Source organism: Ursus maritimus, unplaced genomic scaffold (genome assembly GCF_017311325.1).
Source record: "Ursus maritimus isolate PB19 unplaced genomic scaffold, ASM1731132v1 scaffold_32, whole genome shotgun sequence".
In the NCBI taxonomy this organism is placed as follows: Eukaryota; Metazoa; Chordata; class Mammalia; order Carnivora; family Ursidae; genus Ursus; species Ursus maritimus.
The window spans coordinates 4,343,540-4,358,730 of NW_024425786.1; the positions used below are offsets into that span (position 1 = coordinate 4,343,540).

General features: G+C 63.5%; 1 protein-coding gene across 3 annotated transcripts in view; it reads left to right on the forward strand.

Moving 5' to 3' along the window:
- The window catches only part of ESPN (espin), a 30,787-nt gene extending 15,602 nt beyond the window's left edge, over window positions 1–15,185 (forward strand). Inside the window, exons 6-15 of one of the 3 annotated variants that reach the window (XM_040645709.1) lie at window positions 852–1,053; window positions 1,964–2,235; window positions 4,867–5,028; window positions 5,119–5,314; window positions 6,566–6,592; window positions 7,717–7,862; window positions 7,946–8,209; window positions 12,549–12,628; window positions 12,727–12,738; window positions 13,822–15,185. In XM_040645709.1, coding sequence (XP_040501643.1) covers window positions 852–1,053; window positions 1,964–2,235; window positions 4,867–5,028; window positions 5,119–5,314; window positions 6,566–6,592; window positions 7,717–7,862; window positions 7,946–8,209; window positions 12,549–12,628; window positions 12,727–12,738; window positions 13,822–13,969 — 1,509 coding nt within the window. In that variant the 3' untranslated portion in view covers window positions 13,970–15,185. Of the gene's footprint in view, window positions 1–851; window positions 1,054–1,963; window positions 2,236–4,866; window positions 5,315–6,565; window positions 6,593–7,716; window positions 7,863–7,945; window positions 8,210–12,548; window positions 12,629–12,726; window positions 12,739–13,821 lie in introns of all 3 variants that reach the window. The other 2 variants (XM_040645708.1, XM_040645707.1) reach the window with 2 other exon arrangements.
- Window positions 15,186–15,191: the final 6 nt, after the last annotated feature.

The window sequence follows — 15,191 nt, forward strand, 5'->3', positions numbered from 1 at the left end:
GCTGCTGAGCTGTTACCTGGTGCTAGGCTTGCCTCCCACTCCCGGGGGGCCTGTGACACTTCTCGGGCAGGGAGGGGGCCCCGGGCAGGGAGGAGCAGGCTTGGGCAGGAGGCAGCCAACGGAGCCAGCGAGCGGGCTTGCCGGCAACAAGGCCAGCATGGGCAACGTAAGCAGGACCCCCCACCCCAGCCCGGTCCCGTGCCAGGAGTGTCAGGCCTGTGGGCAGGGGCACAGATAGTGGTGGGGACAGCAGGCTTACAGCCTGAGCTTGGGCTGCCAACCAGACTCAGGGGGCCACCCCAGGCCCAACCCTTTCTCCAAAGGCCCCATCAGGAGATAGAGGCTGGGCTGGTGTTGGGATTTGCCCCCGTAGAGCAAGGAGAGATAAGGGCTGCTGGCCAGGTCATGGGGAATTAGTCTTTCCTGCAAGTTGTGGGGGCCCTGCATGCCTCCCCTGCCCCCAGCAGCTGTGGCACCTGAGCCCCTCCCCACAGATACACTGGAGCCCAGTTCCTCTGATGAAGAAGGGCGAAGGCTAGTGCCACGGCAGTCTTCCCCTTGGGGTCCAGACCAGGGCCCTCTCTTCTGACAGTCTCTCAACCCCCCTGAGCAAGGAGTGGCTGGGGTGGGAGTTTCCCAGCAACCTGTGGTCCCGCTGCCAGGGGGCCGGGCTTGGGTGTGAATCTTCCCCTGGGAAGAACCTGAGAGACATTCTCAGAATGTGGAGGGAGCCCAGAAAGGGAAGCGGCTCGGCCTAGGTCGCCCAGCAAGGACATGGCTGAGCAGGACCCTGGCCTGGAGCACACTGGTCTTCGGGTCAGGCCATCCCCACTGCCTCCCCTCCCATTCAGAGTGTGGAGCACCGTGTCCTGTCCCGGGATCCGTCTGCTGAGCTGGAGACCAAGCAGCCTGACTCCGGCATGTCTTCACCTAATACCACCATGTCAGTCCAGCCGCTGAACTTTGACCTCAGCTCGCCCACCAGCACCCTCTCCAACTATGACTCCTGCTCCTCCAGCCACTCCAGCATCAAGGAGCAGCGCCCCCCACGCCGTGAGTGGGCTGGGCTGGGAAGAGGGAGGAGGGAGCATAGACTGGGACTGGCCACTGGTCCGTGAGGGCCAGCCTCTGGCCTGCTCTGCCCACAGCTGACGCTGGAGGCAGCCCAGGTCACCAGGAGGGACTGCTGGTTGTGGTGAGAGGCAGGTGACACTTGTGCTTGTGTGTACCCATCACAAACACACCTGTACGTCCACATGGACTCTCCCTCAGACAGAACCCACATGCACCCCGCAAATGATTCATCATCCTCACTCACACACGCACACACACGCGCACACACACAGTGTTCACCAGACTTTACACACACCTGGTCACACTCAAGCGTGCACCCTTGTACACGTGTATGCACAGTATACAGACAGGAGCACACAACCACACATCCAGCCCTGTGCAGATGCACGCCCACACCTGTGCTACAGCAGACACTCCGCCTCCATTTCCACACTCCAGACGTGCGTACACATGCAAACACCCACAGACACAGCCCATGTCCGCACATGGATGCAAACCCATTTGTAAATACAAAGAAACACGTGTGGGTACTCAAAAACATACACAAATGCACACACTGCCACACGCTCTGTGATGGCTGCCTCAAGCCGCCAGGTGACCCGAGGAGCTGCCCCTTCACCCTCCGGGTGGCTGTGCCCCACTGGCATGCCCTGGCGTTGAAAGCCCCCTGGGGCCTCCCCCCAAACTTGAGTGCACTGTCTTTCCCCAACACATGCAGGGCAGGGCGAGGGGGGCCATGCACTGCTGGGGCCCACAGCGGAGCCATGCCGAGCTGCACCCCTAAGCCCACCTCATCCCTTGGTGTGTTGCTTCTGGGTGGAAGAGGGTCTCAGTCCTGGGGGACAGCCTCTCTGCAAACTCCCAAACCCAGTCTTCGCTCCCTCCGCAGGGCTTCCCAGCTCAAGAGCTGCAGATATACAAAACTACATGGACATGCTGAGCCCGGAGCTGGGCCGGCCCCGGGGCAAGACGGAGAGAACCACACCACTGCCACCACCACCCAGCTTCCCTCCGCCACCCCCACCCCCAGGCACCCAGCTGCCCCCACCCCCACCAGGCTACCCAGCTCCCCAGCCCCCCGTGGGGCCACATGCAGCTGATATCTACATACAGACCAAGAGCAAACTCCGCCACGTGGAGACGGAGGCCTTCAAGAAGGAGGTAGTGAACTTCACCCACCTGCCTGCCTCCCTATGCGCCTGGGCGGATAGGCACCACCCGAGGCCAGGAGACTGGCTCGCGGGCACAGGGTGGGGGGCCCTGGGCCAGTGTGGCCTATTCGAGAGCGGAAGCTCCTGGCCAGCCCCATGGGGACCCAGGTCTGGGCACTGGGGACAGGCAGATGAGTAAGACAAAGCCACCCCCCTCTCAGGAGCTGGGGATGGGTGAGGGAACATAAATCAGAAAGCGGCACCTCTCAGGGAGCTGGGTCCTCCCACACGTCTTGCACAGAGTGGCAGGGTGGTCACAGAATTGTCAGAGAATATGTGCAAACAGCCTCTCCAGCCCTACACATGCCCATAGCCCCAGGCTCAGGTGGAGAATGGCTCCCAAGGGGGTGTCCTCCCGGGGGGAGATGCAGGTGGCATGGCTGTGAAGGGCCACGGGGAGGGCGGAGGTAGGGGGAGAGAGCAGTAGCACGACTGTGCACTCAGAGGGGGCTTAGGGAGGGCTGAGACTGAATTTGGCTTTCCAGTTTGGGACTTGGAGTGCCTAGGGTGGTGGAAGGGCCAGTCCTGAGATGGGAGCCATGGGGGAGTGTTCAGTGAGGGCACATTGAATGGGAGGTGCCCAGGATGTCGGGGCCGCTGGGGTCCTGGCTGAAGCTCTGGAGCAAGAGGACTGTCTGATAGCTGAGAGAGTCCCGGGCAGGGAGCCCCAACCCCTGGGCTGGGGTCCTGGGTGGTCTGGGAAGTGGGGGACAACCTCAGAGCACAGGTTGCCTAGTATGGGGTAGAGGCCCCCCCCAGGGTCCCGTGGGAGCCCTGACCTCTAGTTCTCTCTCAAGCCCAAAGCAAGCCACTCCAGAGGCAAGGTGAGTAACCAATTTGCCCACAGGTGACTCAGGTCACAAGGCCACTGGGTGGGGGAGGGGAAGGACAACCTCTACAGCGACTCCACCCTGCCCTCACTGCCATCCTGGACCAAGCTCTCAGTCGGGTCTCCTTTCATCTCGATGAGGTGGAGAGGGCCCAGGAGAGAACTGCAGGGGGCCATGGACCAGCCGACTCCCCCCCGCCGTCGGCTGTGTGAGCCCTGCCCCAAGCCACAGGAGAGGTGGCCCAGGCTGTGCCCCCTCCACTCCCCTGAGCACCAGGATTTCCAGGTCCCGGGCCCCCACCCGGTGTGTGCGTGCAGGACCGCAGGCGACCGGCAGCTCCACAAAGGGCCCTTTGTGTGCCGGCTGCGCCTCGCGCCCCCCGCCTCCGCCCCCTGGGCCTGGCTGTTGTCTGACCGCATCCAGAGCAGGGTCGTGGCACCGCGCATTGGGGCTGTAGGGGGCGCCGAGGGGGCGGACTGGCCCAGAAAACAAATCCTGTGGTGTAGGGTTTCCTGCAACGAGAGCCGGTTCGGGTGGGGCGTGGAGGTCCGGGGCCACCGCGGGGACGCATGGGCGGGGGATGGAGCAGGGGACAGCCCCCGCGCGCTGACTCGGCCTTTGGCCCTACCACCCCATGTCCTTTTCCCTGGGCTGGGCTTAGCGGGGGGCAGCTGCGACGGGGCGGGCCACCGCGCTGTCATCTGAGCCCGCCTTGCCGCCCCTGAAACCCGAGGCTTAGGCGCGGGTGTCGGTGTCGCTTACGCGGATGTCGATGGTTTCCAGATGCGGGAGAGGAAGGGCGGGGGCGTGACCCGGAACCCAGGGGTACCAAATATGGGGGGGGGGGCTCCGCTGCTCGTGGTCAGGACCGCATTCTGTCCACGGGGTTTGGAAGGGACCAGATGGGGGAGGAGGATGGAGGCCGGGGTGCCCAGCGCCTAGCGGAGGGAGAGAGGCGCGGGGGGAGGGGGCACATCAGGCTCTCCGGGCGGGTAGGCGCAGCGGCAGGTTGTGGCAATGCAGTCGGAGACCCCGTGAGTACCCTATTGCTGAGAGTGGGTCAGCCCGGGATTGGCGGGCCCCGGGTGACGTCAGGTCGACGGAGCTCATGGGCGCTCTTAGGCGCGGGCGGGCAAGGGCTGGGCCGTAACCTGAGAGGAGGGATCCGGTAGCGCAGGTGTCGGTCCACGCCGCCCCCGCCGCCAGGTGCACAGCGGGGGCCACCGGCACAGGCGCAGGTAGGAGCAGCCCCGGGGTCGGGCGGCTGAGAGCCCTGCGCAAGCAGGAGCCTAACAGGGCAAGGGCTCTCAGGGGGGCTCCCTCACCGGCGTCCCCGAAAAAGAGGGTTCGGCAGAGCAGTGGGGACGCGCGGGATGGTCGGGTGGCCAGGAGTGGGGTGAGGCGGAGGCCTTAGCTCTAGCTAAACCGAGAGCTGCCCCTTCTCCGGCTCCCCCTGGCGACTGGGCTGGGTCAACCCGTCCCTGGTCCCGCCCCTTCTAGCCTGAGTGGGGACCCTTGTGGCCCTTGGCCCGTTCCCAAAACCCCTCCCTGTAGGACCGACCGAGCCTGCCCTTCCCAGGACCCTCGCCCCATCACCGCTCTGAGAACAGGAGGGTCTGGGAACCCGGTTGGCTGCACCCTTCGACGGCCGCTGGCCATGAGCCCCGGGAATGTGAAGAGCTGGGGGGGCGGGGCGTGGGAGGCGGCCGGGACCAGTGCCTGAAGTCCCCTCCACCGCTGTCTTCCCGCAGCTGAGCTCCCGCGACGGCCACAACGGGCTGAGGAGGCAGGACTCCGGCCGCAAGCCCCGCGCCTTCAGCAAGCAGCCCAGCACGGGGGACTACTACCGGCAGCTGGGCCGCTGTCCCGGGGAGCCGCTGGCCGCAGGCCCGGGCATGGCGCACAGCGAGGAGGTGCGTGCCTGCCAGCCCGCACCCGCCGGCCGCCCGGGACCCGGCCTGGCCTCCCGCTTCTCACTCGCTAGCCCCTCCGCTCCTCCGCAGGCGGCGCTGCTCGCCGGGAACCACGTGCATAACGGCTGCGCCGCGGACCCCAAGGCGTCTAGGGAGCTGCCGCCGCCACCACCGCCGCCGCCGCCCCTGCCGGAGGCCCTTAGCTCGCCGCCGCCTGCTCCGCCTCTGCCCTTCGAGGGCGCTGGCCCTGGCTGCGGGCAGCGTCGCTCCTCCTCGTCCACTGGCAGTGAGTAGGGGCGGGTTGCGGGTGGGGGGCGGCGCTAGCCCTGAAGGGGAGGGAAACCTAGACATCGCTTCCTTCCCAGCTGCGACTGCCCTTGCGCTCACTCTTCTCTTACTTGTTCCTGCTGCAGCCCCTAGCCCAAAGAGGACCCTAAACGAAGGCTCTGCCTTAGTGTGAGCTCAGTCAAGTCCCCTTCCCTCTCTGGGCCCAGGTCCATTCCAACAGGGAAGGCCTCCCAGCTCTGGTGGCTGGTGTTTCTAAGAAGCTGGTGCTAATGGGAAGCTCTGAGAAGCAGAACTAGTTTCAAGGAGGCAGGGCTGCTGGCCAAGCTTCTTCCTGCCCCGTGTCTATCCTACATCTCTCTTGTGCTCCTCACCTCTATCTCTTGTTCTTTGAAGCTAGCTACAGCCTGGGCTCTTCTCAGATGCGTCAGGGACTCTTCCAGTCAGATACCCCCAGAGGCCCCAGGCCAGCTAGGACCTGGCTATGGGGACAAGGCCAGTGACCCATGATGCCCTGCCGTTTCCCTCCTGATGACCCCCCCCCCCAGGGACACATCTTTTTTAAGGTCTAGACTGGTGACCAGGATTCCTGAGCTTCTCTTCCGTAACGTGGGTCAGACACTTGCATGCCAGGCCTCCTGTAAGGCCCAGGAGCTCATGCCTGGGTGCTGATACTCCCACCCAAGCCTGGGGGGAGGGGGGTTGCCCAGCCACTCAGTGCAGGGACCATGTTTCGTGACACCAACCAAAGCTTCATCTCCCTAACTAGGAGTGCAAGAGTATAATAGGGTCCAGAGCAGGACCAGCCTGGGCTCCCCAGGGTACCTGTGGAGCCTCAGCCCCTGCAGACCGGAGCCCATGGTAGCATGCTCACCACCACCAGAGCTTCCAGCATGGCCCCCAGCTCTGGGGTCAGCTTTTTCCGTCTGGAGCAAGGCTGAAGCTAGGAACAGATGAAAAATAGACTCCGGGCTTCTCCAGACACCCCTCCTCAGCAGAACCTGGGCTGGGTGCCCTATTCCAACCCAATGCCAAGATTGAGGCCCTTGTTAGGGGGGGCAGGGCCAGAGGCAGCTCTACCCAATCCTCAGGGACCAGTAAGGGCCAGAACTGGGAGGACCACCCTTGTGGAGCCCCAGAGCAGCCTGAGCCAGGGTCAGATGAGGTGGAAAATTCCTTCTCTCCTTCACCACCACGCCTCACCCCAGCCCCCTCCCCCTCCTAACTTCGCTGTCACTTCTCTCCTCTCTAGAAGTGAGAGTCCTGAGGCACAGGAAGAGTGAGTAGCTGCGTGCGTGCTGGCTCCTGGCTGAGGTGCGGGGCAGGGAACAAGGCACGCTCAGGGAAATCAAGGCCGAAGGACCTGGACTTTATAAAGGGCAGGGCCAGGGGCCAGCAGGCCAGGGGTCCTCCATACTACAGCCACCTTCCTACTTCCACCCGCATACACACCCACGAATTCGGCCCGGGGCTGTCAGTTTTGCCTAAATAAATGGGTCCGGTGCCAGCGCCTCCCTGGCACCTTTTCCTTTTATCCCTCCTGCTCCTCGCTCAGGGATCCCCAGCCCCCAGGGAACCTAAAAGTCCCCCGTTGGCCTGTTTTGTTGCCCTCACCCAGCCCTCACCCCTCCTCAGTCTCTAAAGACAGCCCTTCCCAGACCCCAGTCACCTCCGCTAGGCTTGTCAGAAAATGCAAACTCTGTGCACTGGTAATTTGCATGTTTTTCACCTGGCCCTTCTTCCTGGGTGCCTTCACCCCACATCCTTAGTAAGGGCTCGGCTTTCCTAGGTCCCCCAGAGCTGAGCAGCACTTTGCCATAAGTGTGCTACGGGCTTGCAACCAGTGTGTCTGCGCGTGTGTCTGTCTGTGGGTATGGGGGGTGGGTAGGGGACCGGCTGGGTTCTGGCATCCAGGGTTCTGAGTCCATATAGCCATGGAGGCCCCAGGCGACTCAGTCCAAGGGTCACTGAGCTTTGCTGATGCAGAGAGGGCTGGAGGGAGACTCCACCCCGGCAGGGCCGAGCCAGGGAACCCAGGACAAAGGTCGGGTGGCTGGCCCCCAGGTAGTGTCTTGGAGCTGGTCAGTCAGTGTCCTGGATGGAGACATTCGCTGGAGTCCCCTGGGCCGGCCCAAGACCCAGCATGTACTCCCGAGGGCCTTCAGGCGGGGCCCCCAAGCCCCGTGAGTAGGGCCGGGAGGATGGTGGGGCCTGGCGAGCTGCGATTGGGGAACCCCCTCTGGGGTCCGCGAGAGCCGCCCAGGGGACCTGGGACCTGGAGAGCTGCCATCTGGAGCCCTGGCCCCTCCTGACTTGGGGAGGGGGCAGCTGAGGGGCAGATGGGGGGCGTCGGGGACAAAGGCCCCGCCCCCGGCCAGCACCTTGTCTCCTGCCTCCGCGCAGGCACCAAGTCTTTCAATATGATGTCCCCGACGGGTGACAACGCCGAGCTACTGGCTGAGATCAAGGCAGGCAAGAGTCTGAAGCCGACACCGCAGAGCAAGGGGCTGACCACGGTGTTCTCAGGCAGCGGGCAACCGATCTCCCAGGTAGGCGGCCCGCCGGGCACTCCCGCCCCGGTTCCCCTCGCCCCTGCCCGCCAGGCCCTCAGTGTCGCCGCTTCTCCCGGCAGGCCGACTCGCCGCTGCCTCAGGCGTTGCCTGCGCCTTCACGGGCCCGGAGCCCCACCCCGCCGGCCGCGGGGCCCCAGCCTTTGCTCAACGGCAGCGTGGTGCCAGCGCCGCCCGCCACCCCGGCGCCAGGCGTGCAGCTGGACGTGGAGGCGCTCATCCCCACGCACGACGAGCAGGGCCGGCCCATCCCCGAGTGGAAGCGGCAGGTTATGGTGCGGAAACTGCAGCTGAAGATGCAGGAGGAGGAGGAGCAGAGGCGGAAGGTGGGCGGGGTGGGGCTTCCCGGAGGGTCTGCACCTGGGCCCTCGGCCCATCCCCCACATCACATCTCCCCCCCTCCCCTCAAGCCTGCCCGTCCCTTCCACCTCCGGCGACTCCCATTACCTGGGGGGGGGGGAACTGGGTTGGACGACCTCCATGACCTGGGACTGTCCCCAGTCTCGACCCCTGACCCCCCCTCAGGCAGCCAGATGGCCAAGTTCATCAAACTCTAATGTGCTTCTAGGAAGCTCCTGGGTGAGGCTGACCATACTGGTCCAGGGAGCACACTGGGAGTAGCCAACAGGCTTTTGGTTGCAGTCAGCCTGGCCTGGGTGCTTTCCCTGCACTGCCACTTTCCAGCCATGGATACTGAGCCTCATCTCGCCTAAGATATTTTCTTATCTGTCAGATGATTGATCATCACTGGCTGGCTGGATGGTTTGCCACGGACCCGCTCAACATGTGTTTCCTGGGTGCTGTGTATGTGACATGTACTGTTGTAGCCTCTAGGGATTCACGATAAACATATCAGGGCCTTTTCAAGGTGGCTGCGAGGGGAGGAGGGATGTCAGGGGGTCAACCAACAAACATATCACCTTAGTAGAGCCATAAGTGCCCCCCAAGAATATGAAACAAGGTAATGCGAGAACCTGAGTGAGCAGGGAGGCCAGCAACTGGGCTGTTACAATACAGGAGCACTGTGATGGGGCATGCAGAGGACTGCGACAGCCCTTAGCCCACCATCCTATTTGGGCTGGGGGCGGCGCTAGGGAAGCAGGAAGTGATGTCCAAGGTGGGCTTGGGAGAGGAGCAAGAGGTGGACTGGGAATAGTGGGACACAGAGCAAGCAGGCTGCAAGACTGTACTAGGAGAGGGGTGGAGCTGGAGAGGTCAGTGGGGCTCTGATCCCCAAGACCTGGCCTTGAAGAAAATGGACTTTCTCCTGCAGCAGTCGGGAGCCTGGGAGGGGTTTTGTGGGGAAGTGGCCTCATCCTATTTGTCTGTGGGGAACGGACTGTAGTGGGTCAAGATGAACTGGGAGGACAGCCCCCTCAACCCCCTGGGCTGGAGAAGCCCAGCACTCAAGTGAGGAATGAACGAAACTGTCGGAAATCCCTGGCCTAGCTCCATAAATAGATTATTATTCCTGGTCCTGGGACTAGGAGCGAAATGGTAGCCTGGCGGCCGGTTCCGCAGTAAGACACTGGCGGCGTGCACAGGGAGGGCTTGGGCCGCAGGGGGCGCTGAGAAGGGGTCACGGGTCTGGGCGAGGCCTCGCCGGCATGCAGACCTGAGACGGGGTGGGAAAGAGCGGCCTTGCGTCTCAGCTTCAACGCCTTTTGCATGTTCCTTCGGTGGTGTAATGAGCAACCTAGCCAGGTGTGGAGACTCCGTCTGCCCGCCCTGCCTCTGCAACAGCGCCCAACGACCCCGCCAGCGACCAAAGAGGACACTGCTCAGCGCCCGGAGTAGCGGCCTGGGCCGAAGCCTCGCCCCAGTGCAATCACCTGCCGGCCGGGCTTGGCCCATCCCCGCCAACACAGCCCCGCGGAGCCATTACACCACCCGGGACATGCAAATGGCGCCCCCCGGCGGCCTCTGCGGGAACCGGGCCAGAGGGAGACGCGCCTCCCTCCCCTCTCTTGTCTTCCCCGCCTTAGCTGATGGCCGCCAGCTCGTGCTGCTACCCCCGCGAGGGCTGGAGGTACTCCAGCGCGCACAACGCCATCCTCGGGCCCTTCGGCGAGCTCATGACCGAAGCCGACATTCTCCGCATCGAGCAGCAAATCGAGAACCTGCAGGTGTTGCACAAGGCGCAGAAGCTGGAGGCGCGCCTGGAGCAGCTGGAGCTGGAGCTGGAGCAGCTGCTGCCGATCTCGGCCGCCCTTTCGGCGCCGCGCTTCACCGTCGATCCGCGCCGCATGCACGGCCGCGCCGCCAGCCTGCCTGCCTGGTGCAGCAAGATCTCCACGCTGCTCAAGAGCATGGCCACGCTACTGGCTGCGCTGGGCGGCCGGCCCGCGCACCTGGCCGAGCTGCTGGCCGCCGACACGGGCCAGCCGCTGGCACCGCTGCCCGACGCGCCTTGGAGGCCGGGCCCGCTCTGCCTGGGCCGCTCGCACTCGCTGAGCTGGTGCCGCGAGGCCGTGGCGCGCGAGATCCTCGAGTGCGGCGTCTCGGTGCAGCACCTCCGCGCCGTCTACGAGCTGCGTGCCCAGGGCTCGGCGCCCGCGCACGACTCATGCCGCAAGTTCTCGCTTCCCGCGGGCGCCTCCGGCCGAGAGCCCATCCTCGAGGAGGACTACGTGGCGGCCGGCACCGGGGAGTCCAGCGCCCCCGCCGCCAACGGCTTGCGGGCCGCCGGGGACTCCCCGGGCTCCCCGGGCCCGCCTGATGCTCCCGGCCACCAGGCGGCGCTGCCGGAGCCCGAGCAGCTGGCGCGGCGGCCGCCGCTCTCCACCGAGCTGCGCTGTGTCCAGGACTACATAGATATGCGCAAGGAGCGCATCGTCTATCTCTTCCTGGAACACTGGCGCAAGTGGACGTTCCGCGGCCCCGGGCGCCAAGCCCAGGCGCGCCTACGCAGACTGCTGCCCCGCGTGGTGGCCGCCGGCGCGGGCCCGGTCCTTGAAGCCGCCGACGCACCCCAGCCGCCGGCCGGCGACGGCCCCGACGGGCGGCTGTTGCGCCTGCTGAGGCAGCGGCAGGTGGTGGGCAAGCTGCTGGGCCACTGGCGGAGCCTGCTGCGGCAGGTGCCCGCACGCCCGCCGTGCGGCTCGGGCCTGGCGCACGGCCTGTACTGGCCAGAGCACTTCCTGCCGCCCTTCGACGGTGGCGCGCCCCGGCGCTACGACAGCCTCACGCTCGACCTCTTCATGCTCGGCTACTTCCAGCTGCTCGAGATGGGCCTGAGCCGTGAGGAGCGCAAGTTCCGCCACCTGCTGTGCTACGAGATGTTCGACCGACTGGGCAGCCACCCGTGGGAGCTCATCCGCCTCTTCCATCGCGTGGTGCTCGAAGAGGTGGAGGCCGGCCGGCGCAGCTGGAGCGACGGCTTTGAGGACCTCAGGCGCCAGTTCTTCGGAGACAGCCCGGAGGCCGAGCCATCCCGGGAAGAAGAGGCCGAGAAGGAGCAAGAGGAGGAGAAAAGAGATGAGGAGGAGGAGAGGGAGCCGGCAAGAAAGGTCGCTTCGGCTCAGACGGTGGACTGCCCAGAGGGGCAGCCCGAGGCGCCAGCTCCTGCACCGCAGCCCCCCACCCCACCTCCGCCGGCGGCACCTCCCCCGACATGGGACCCTCCTAGTTCCGCGGAAGCCCCTGCTGAATATCCCCTGGAGTTGGTGTCTGAGATGGGCGAGTTCAGCAACGAGGACATCTGTCGCTACATTGACCGCAGCTTCTCCTTCTGGAAGGAGAAGGAGGCAGAGCTCTTTGACATCTGAGCAGAATTTGGAATTTCACCTCAAGCATGTTAACCGGGGCCTAGATGCCTGTCTGATGCCCTCTGCAGGCCAGAAGCCTGCAGGAAGAACCCAGAAGCCAGCAGAGTGGCCTCGGAGAACTCAGAGTACCCAGGAGGACCAGGCTGCTGCAGCCTTTGAAGCCCCATCATGGCCAGATGTGGGGCAGTGGCCAGAATGGGCAGGGCAGGGCACAGGGCAAACCAGGTGTTCCCCTCTGGCCCTACAATCTTGCCTGCTCCATGTTGGAGCCAGGCAGAAGCAGCAGCTGCTTTGAGGGACCATGGGTCCCCGTTGGGGCAGTGTGGCTCTCCTCTCTTTGGTTTTTCACTGGACTTCACAGCTACTTCTTTGAGGTCAAGGAAGCCACGTGTGTAGTGTTCCGTGTGATGTGTTCTCTTCTGTAAACATCCAAGTAATAAAACTCTTTGCCGTAAGCCGCCTGTGTTGGATGTCTGCCCCCGCTCCTGCCAAGTCAGTGCAGCCACACAGGCGTAGACGTAGTGTCTACTCCACTTGGGAACAGGACACACATGGGCCAGAAGGTTCTTCACAGGGAGAGTCTGGGTCTGGGGCCTGGGGCCATCTGTCAGCCTGCCCCAGTGGGGAAGCTCATTCTCGGCTCCTCTCCTACACCTTGGCTCTGACCTCTTTGGTGCCACCTCTAGGGCACAGGGGGCCTGAGTTACAAGGGGGCAGAGCCTGGGAGGTTCCCTTTAAGGGGACTGTGGCCAGGCACTTTCATCGATTTGCCCTGTAGAAGGACCTCTGTATCCCATTGTCCCTCACTGGTGTAGGTCCCCCAGGGTTGGGCTGCACCCCCTCTGACTCCCTACCTCCTCACCCACGCTGGTCCTAAAGCTCTGTGCTTGTGTTTCAGGAGGAAGAGGAGGAGGCCCGGCTGGCCAGCATGCCTGCCTGGAGGCGAGACCTCCTGCGGAAGAAGCTAGAAGAGGAGAGGTGAGCTGGGGAACCGGAAGCTTCAAGGCCTGGTAGGATATCTTGATCATGTCCCTGGCAAGTTGGCACCAAATAATGCTGTTTCTTTTTCCTTCTAGGGAGCAGAAGCGGTGAGTGTGGGGCTGGGCCTGACCTGCTACCCCTCCCCATGCTGGGCACTGTGCTTTTGCCCCTTCGTCCAGCCCCATCTTGAGCACATCTCCTTGTCACTCTGGTCTGTAGCACAACCTCTCTGCTCCCAATGATGCCACCAGGCTCCTGTCTCCCAGTAACTGAGCCCCTGCCCCAAAGTCTACATCTTATGCCCTAACAGCCTTGTCCCCAATTACCCAGGCCCCGTCTCCCATTAACCTGGCCTTCAGCTAACCCAACCTCAGTGTCAATAACCTTGATCTCTGTCCCTCAAACATAGTTTCTGCCCCAGTAATCTAGCCGAGTGCTGACAGAAGTATAACGTGAGCCACTATGTAATGTTAAATTCTCTAGTAGCCACCTTGAAAAAATAAAAAGATATAGGTGAACTTAACATGTATATTTTATTTAACCCAATATATCAAAATATTATTTCAATACATAATCAGTATAAAAGTTACTGAGATCTTTTACATTTCTTTTAAACAAAGACTTTGAGATGCCATGTGCATTGTACACCCACACTGCAGCTCATTCTGACATTGCACATGCTCAATGGCCACTTGTACTTAGTGGCTACCTTGTCAGCAGTGCAGATCTAGTCCCTATTTTATAGTAACTGTCCCTGATTACCCACCACTGCCTCTCAGTAACGTGGCCCCTCTGCTCTCCAGCAGCCCAACCCCAGTACCCCAGAACTCACCCCCTCCTCACCCTGTGCCACACCCCTGACCCAGCACCACTGTTTCCAGTAATATCCCAGCCAGCAATAATTCAGCCACAGCCTCTCTCACCCAGCTTCTGTGTGTGCCCCAGTGACTTCAGTCTGCCCTCAACCAAGCCCCTCTGTCCCCAACCCTGCTCTTGTGCCTCCTGACCCATCCCCAGTGCCCTAGCCCTTCTGTCCTGGAACTCATTGCCCTGGCCACCAATAATTACCCCTCTGTCCTCAGCAACCCAGCCCCTGCCCTCCGTAACGCATTACTTGCCACCCGTGAGCCCTCCCGGTGCCTGGCCCACCCTCACTTTTGCCCGCGGTTCCGCCCCTACACCATGCCTAGGAAAGAAGAGGAGCGACAGAAGCAGGAGGAGATGCAGCGTGAGAAAGAGCAGTCGGAGAAGCTGCGGACGCTGGGCTACGACGAGACCAAGCTGGCGCCCTGGCAGCGACAGATCATCCTGAAGAAGGGGGACATCGCTAAGTACTAGACGCCGCTCTCCTACTCTCAGCCTCGTGAGCTCGACGGGCCCCAGCCTCCGCCCCGGCCTGCCCGGCCCGGGTGGAAGGACTGGGAGCCGAGCTGCCTTCCCCTCCCGCGCTGGAACCCTTCCCTGACCCCGCTCCGGCCCCCGCATCCCCAGCCCGGGGCGACGCTGGAGCGCGCCCGCCGCCGCAGTCGCCCAGAAAAAGTGCCCAAGCAAGCTGTTGACGCAAAAAGATGCTGCTTATTTGCATGCCTATTTACATATATTTGCATGTTCGTTGAAGGTAGCCCAGAGCTCCCCCGGCCCCCGTGGATGGCAACTTTGTTTCCCTGCGGGGCGCGCGACCGGCTGCAGCCCCCTCCCCCGCACCCCGGAACCCGCGGGGCTGGCGCATCCTGGGCGGAGGCAGGCCCCGCGCTCGGGGAAGGGGTTTTCCTCCCGTCCTGACCCAGATCTGCGCCCAGCCCGCCCGGGCCGCATTTCCCATCCCCGCCGAGGGCTTCCTCTCAGTCATTTGTTTACCAGAAGCAGTGAAAACAGCAACCTGCCCGTCGGGACGGAGCTGCCGCTCCGGGGGCCCATCCTTTGCCCCCCCACCTCCGTGAAGTCTGCCCACCCAGGCCCCACGCTCCCCGGACCCTTCCGCGGCGCCGGTGGAGAGAGTGGGGGGCGGGGGGCCCTGCACTTGTGTCTCCACCTGCTTCCTCCCCGTCCCCGCCATCCCGCACCCCATTAAAGCTCTCTCGGCCGCCGCGGCTGACGTTCACACTCTGGCGCCGTCGCCACGACTTCCTCTCCCTTTCGGGGTAACTGGGGCACGGCCGAGCGGGAGGGGCAACCTGGGAGCCAGGTGCTACCCTGGCCTCCGCCGTGGGTCCCCGACCCTGGGGTGACAAGACTTCCGGCCCCCTTTCGACGCCCCCAGGAAACCAAGCCCGGGCCACTGAATGCCACAGCCCCGCGGAAACACCAAACAGTAGCTTTTCTTCACAGATTTAATACCAAGGCCTCACCGAGCTCCGGCCCAGAAACTGCTGAGCCGTCTCCTGCCCCCTCCCGACATCCGTCCGTGCTGCTTCGCCTCAACCAGAAGCCCGGGGCGCGCAGCGGGGAGGGCGGCTAGCGCTGCTACGCAGGGCCCTGCCAGGAGCTTATAAATGACATAAGATGTCTACACGCATAAGTAAACGTACTTAGGGCTTCTGCGGGGGCCCGGGGGTGGCGG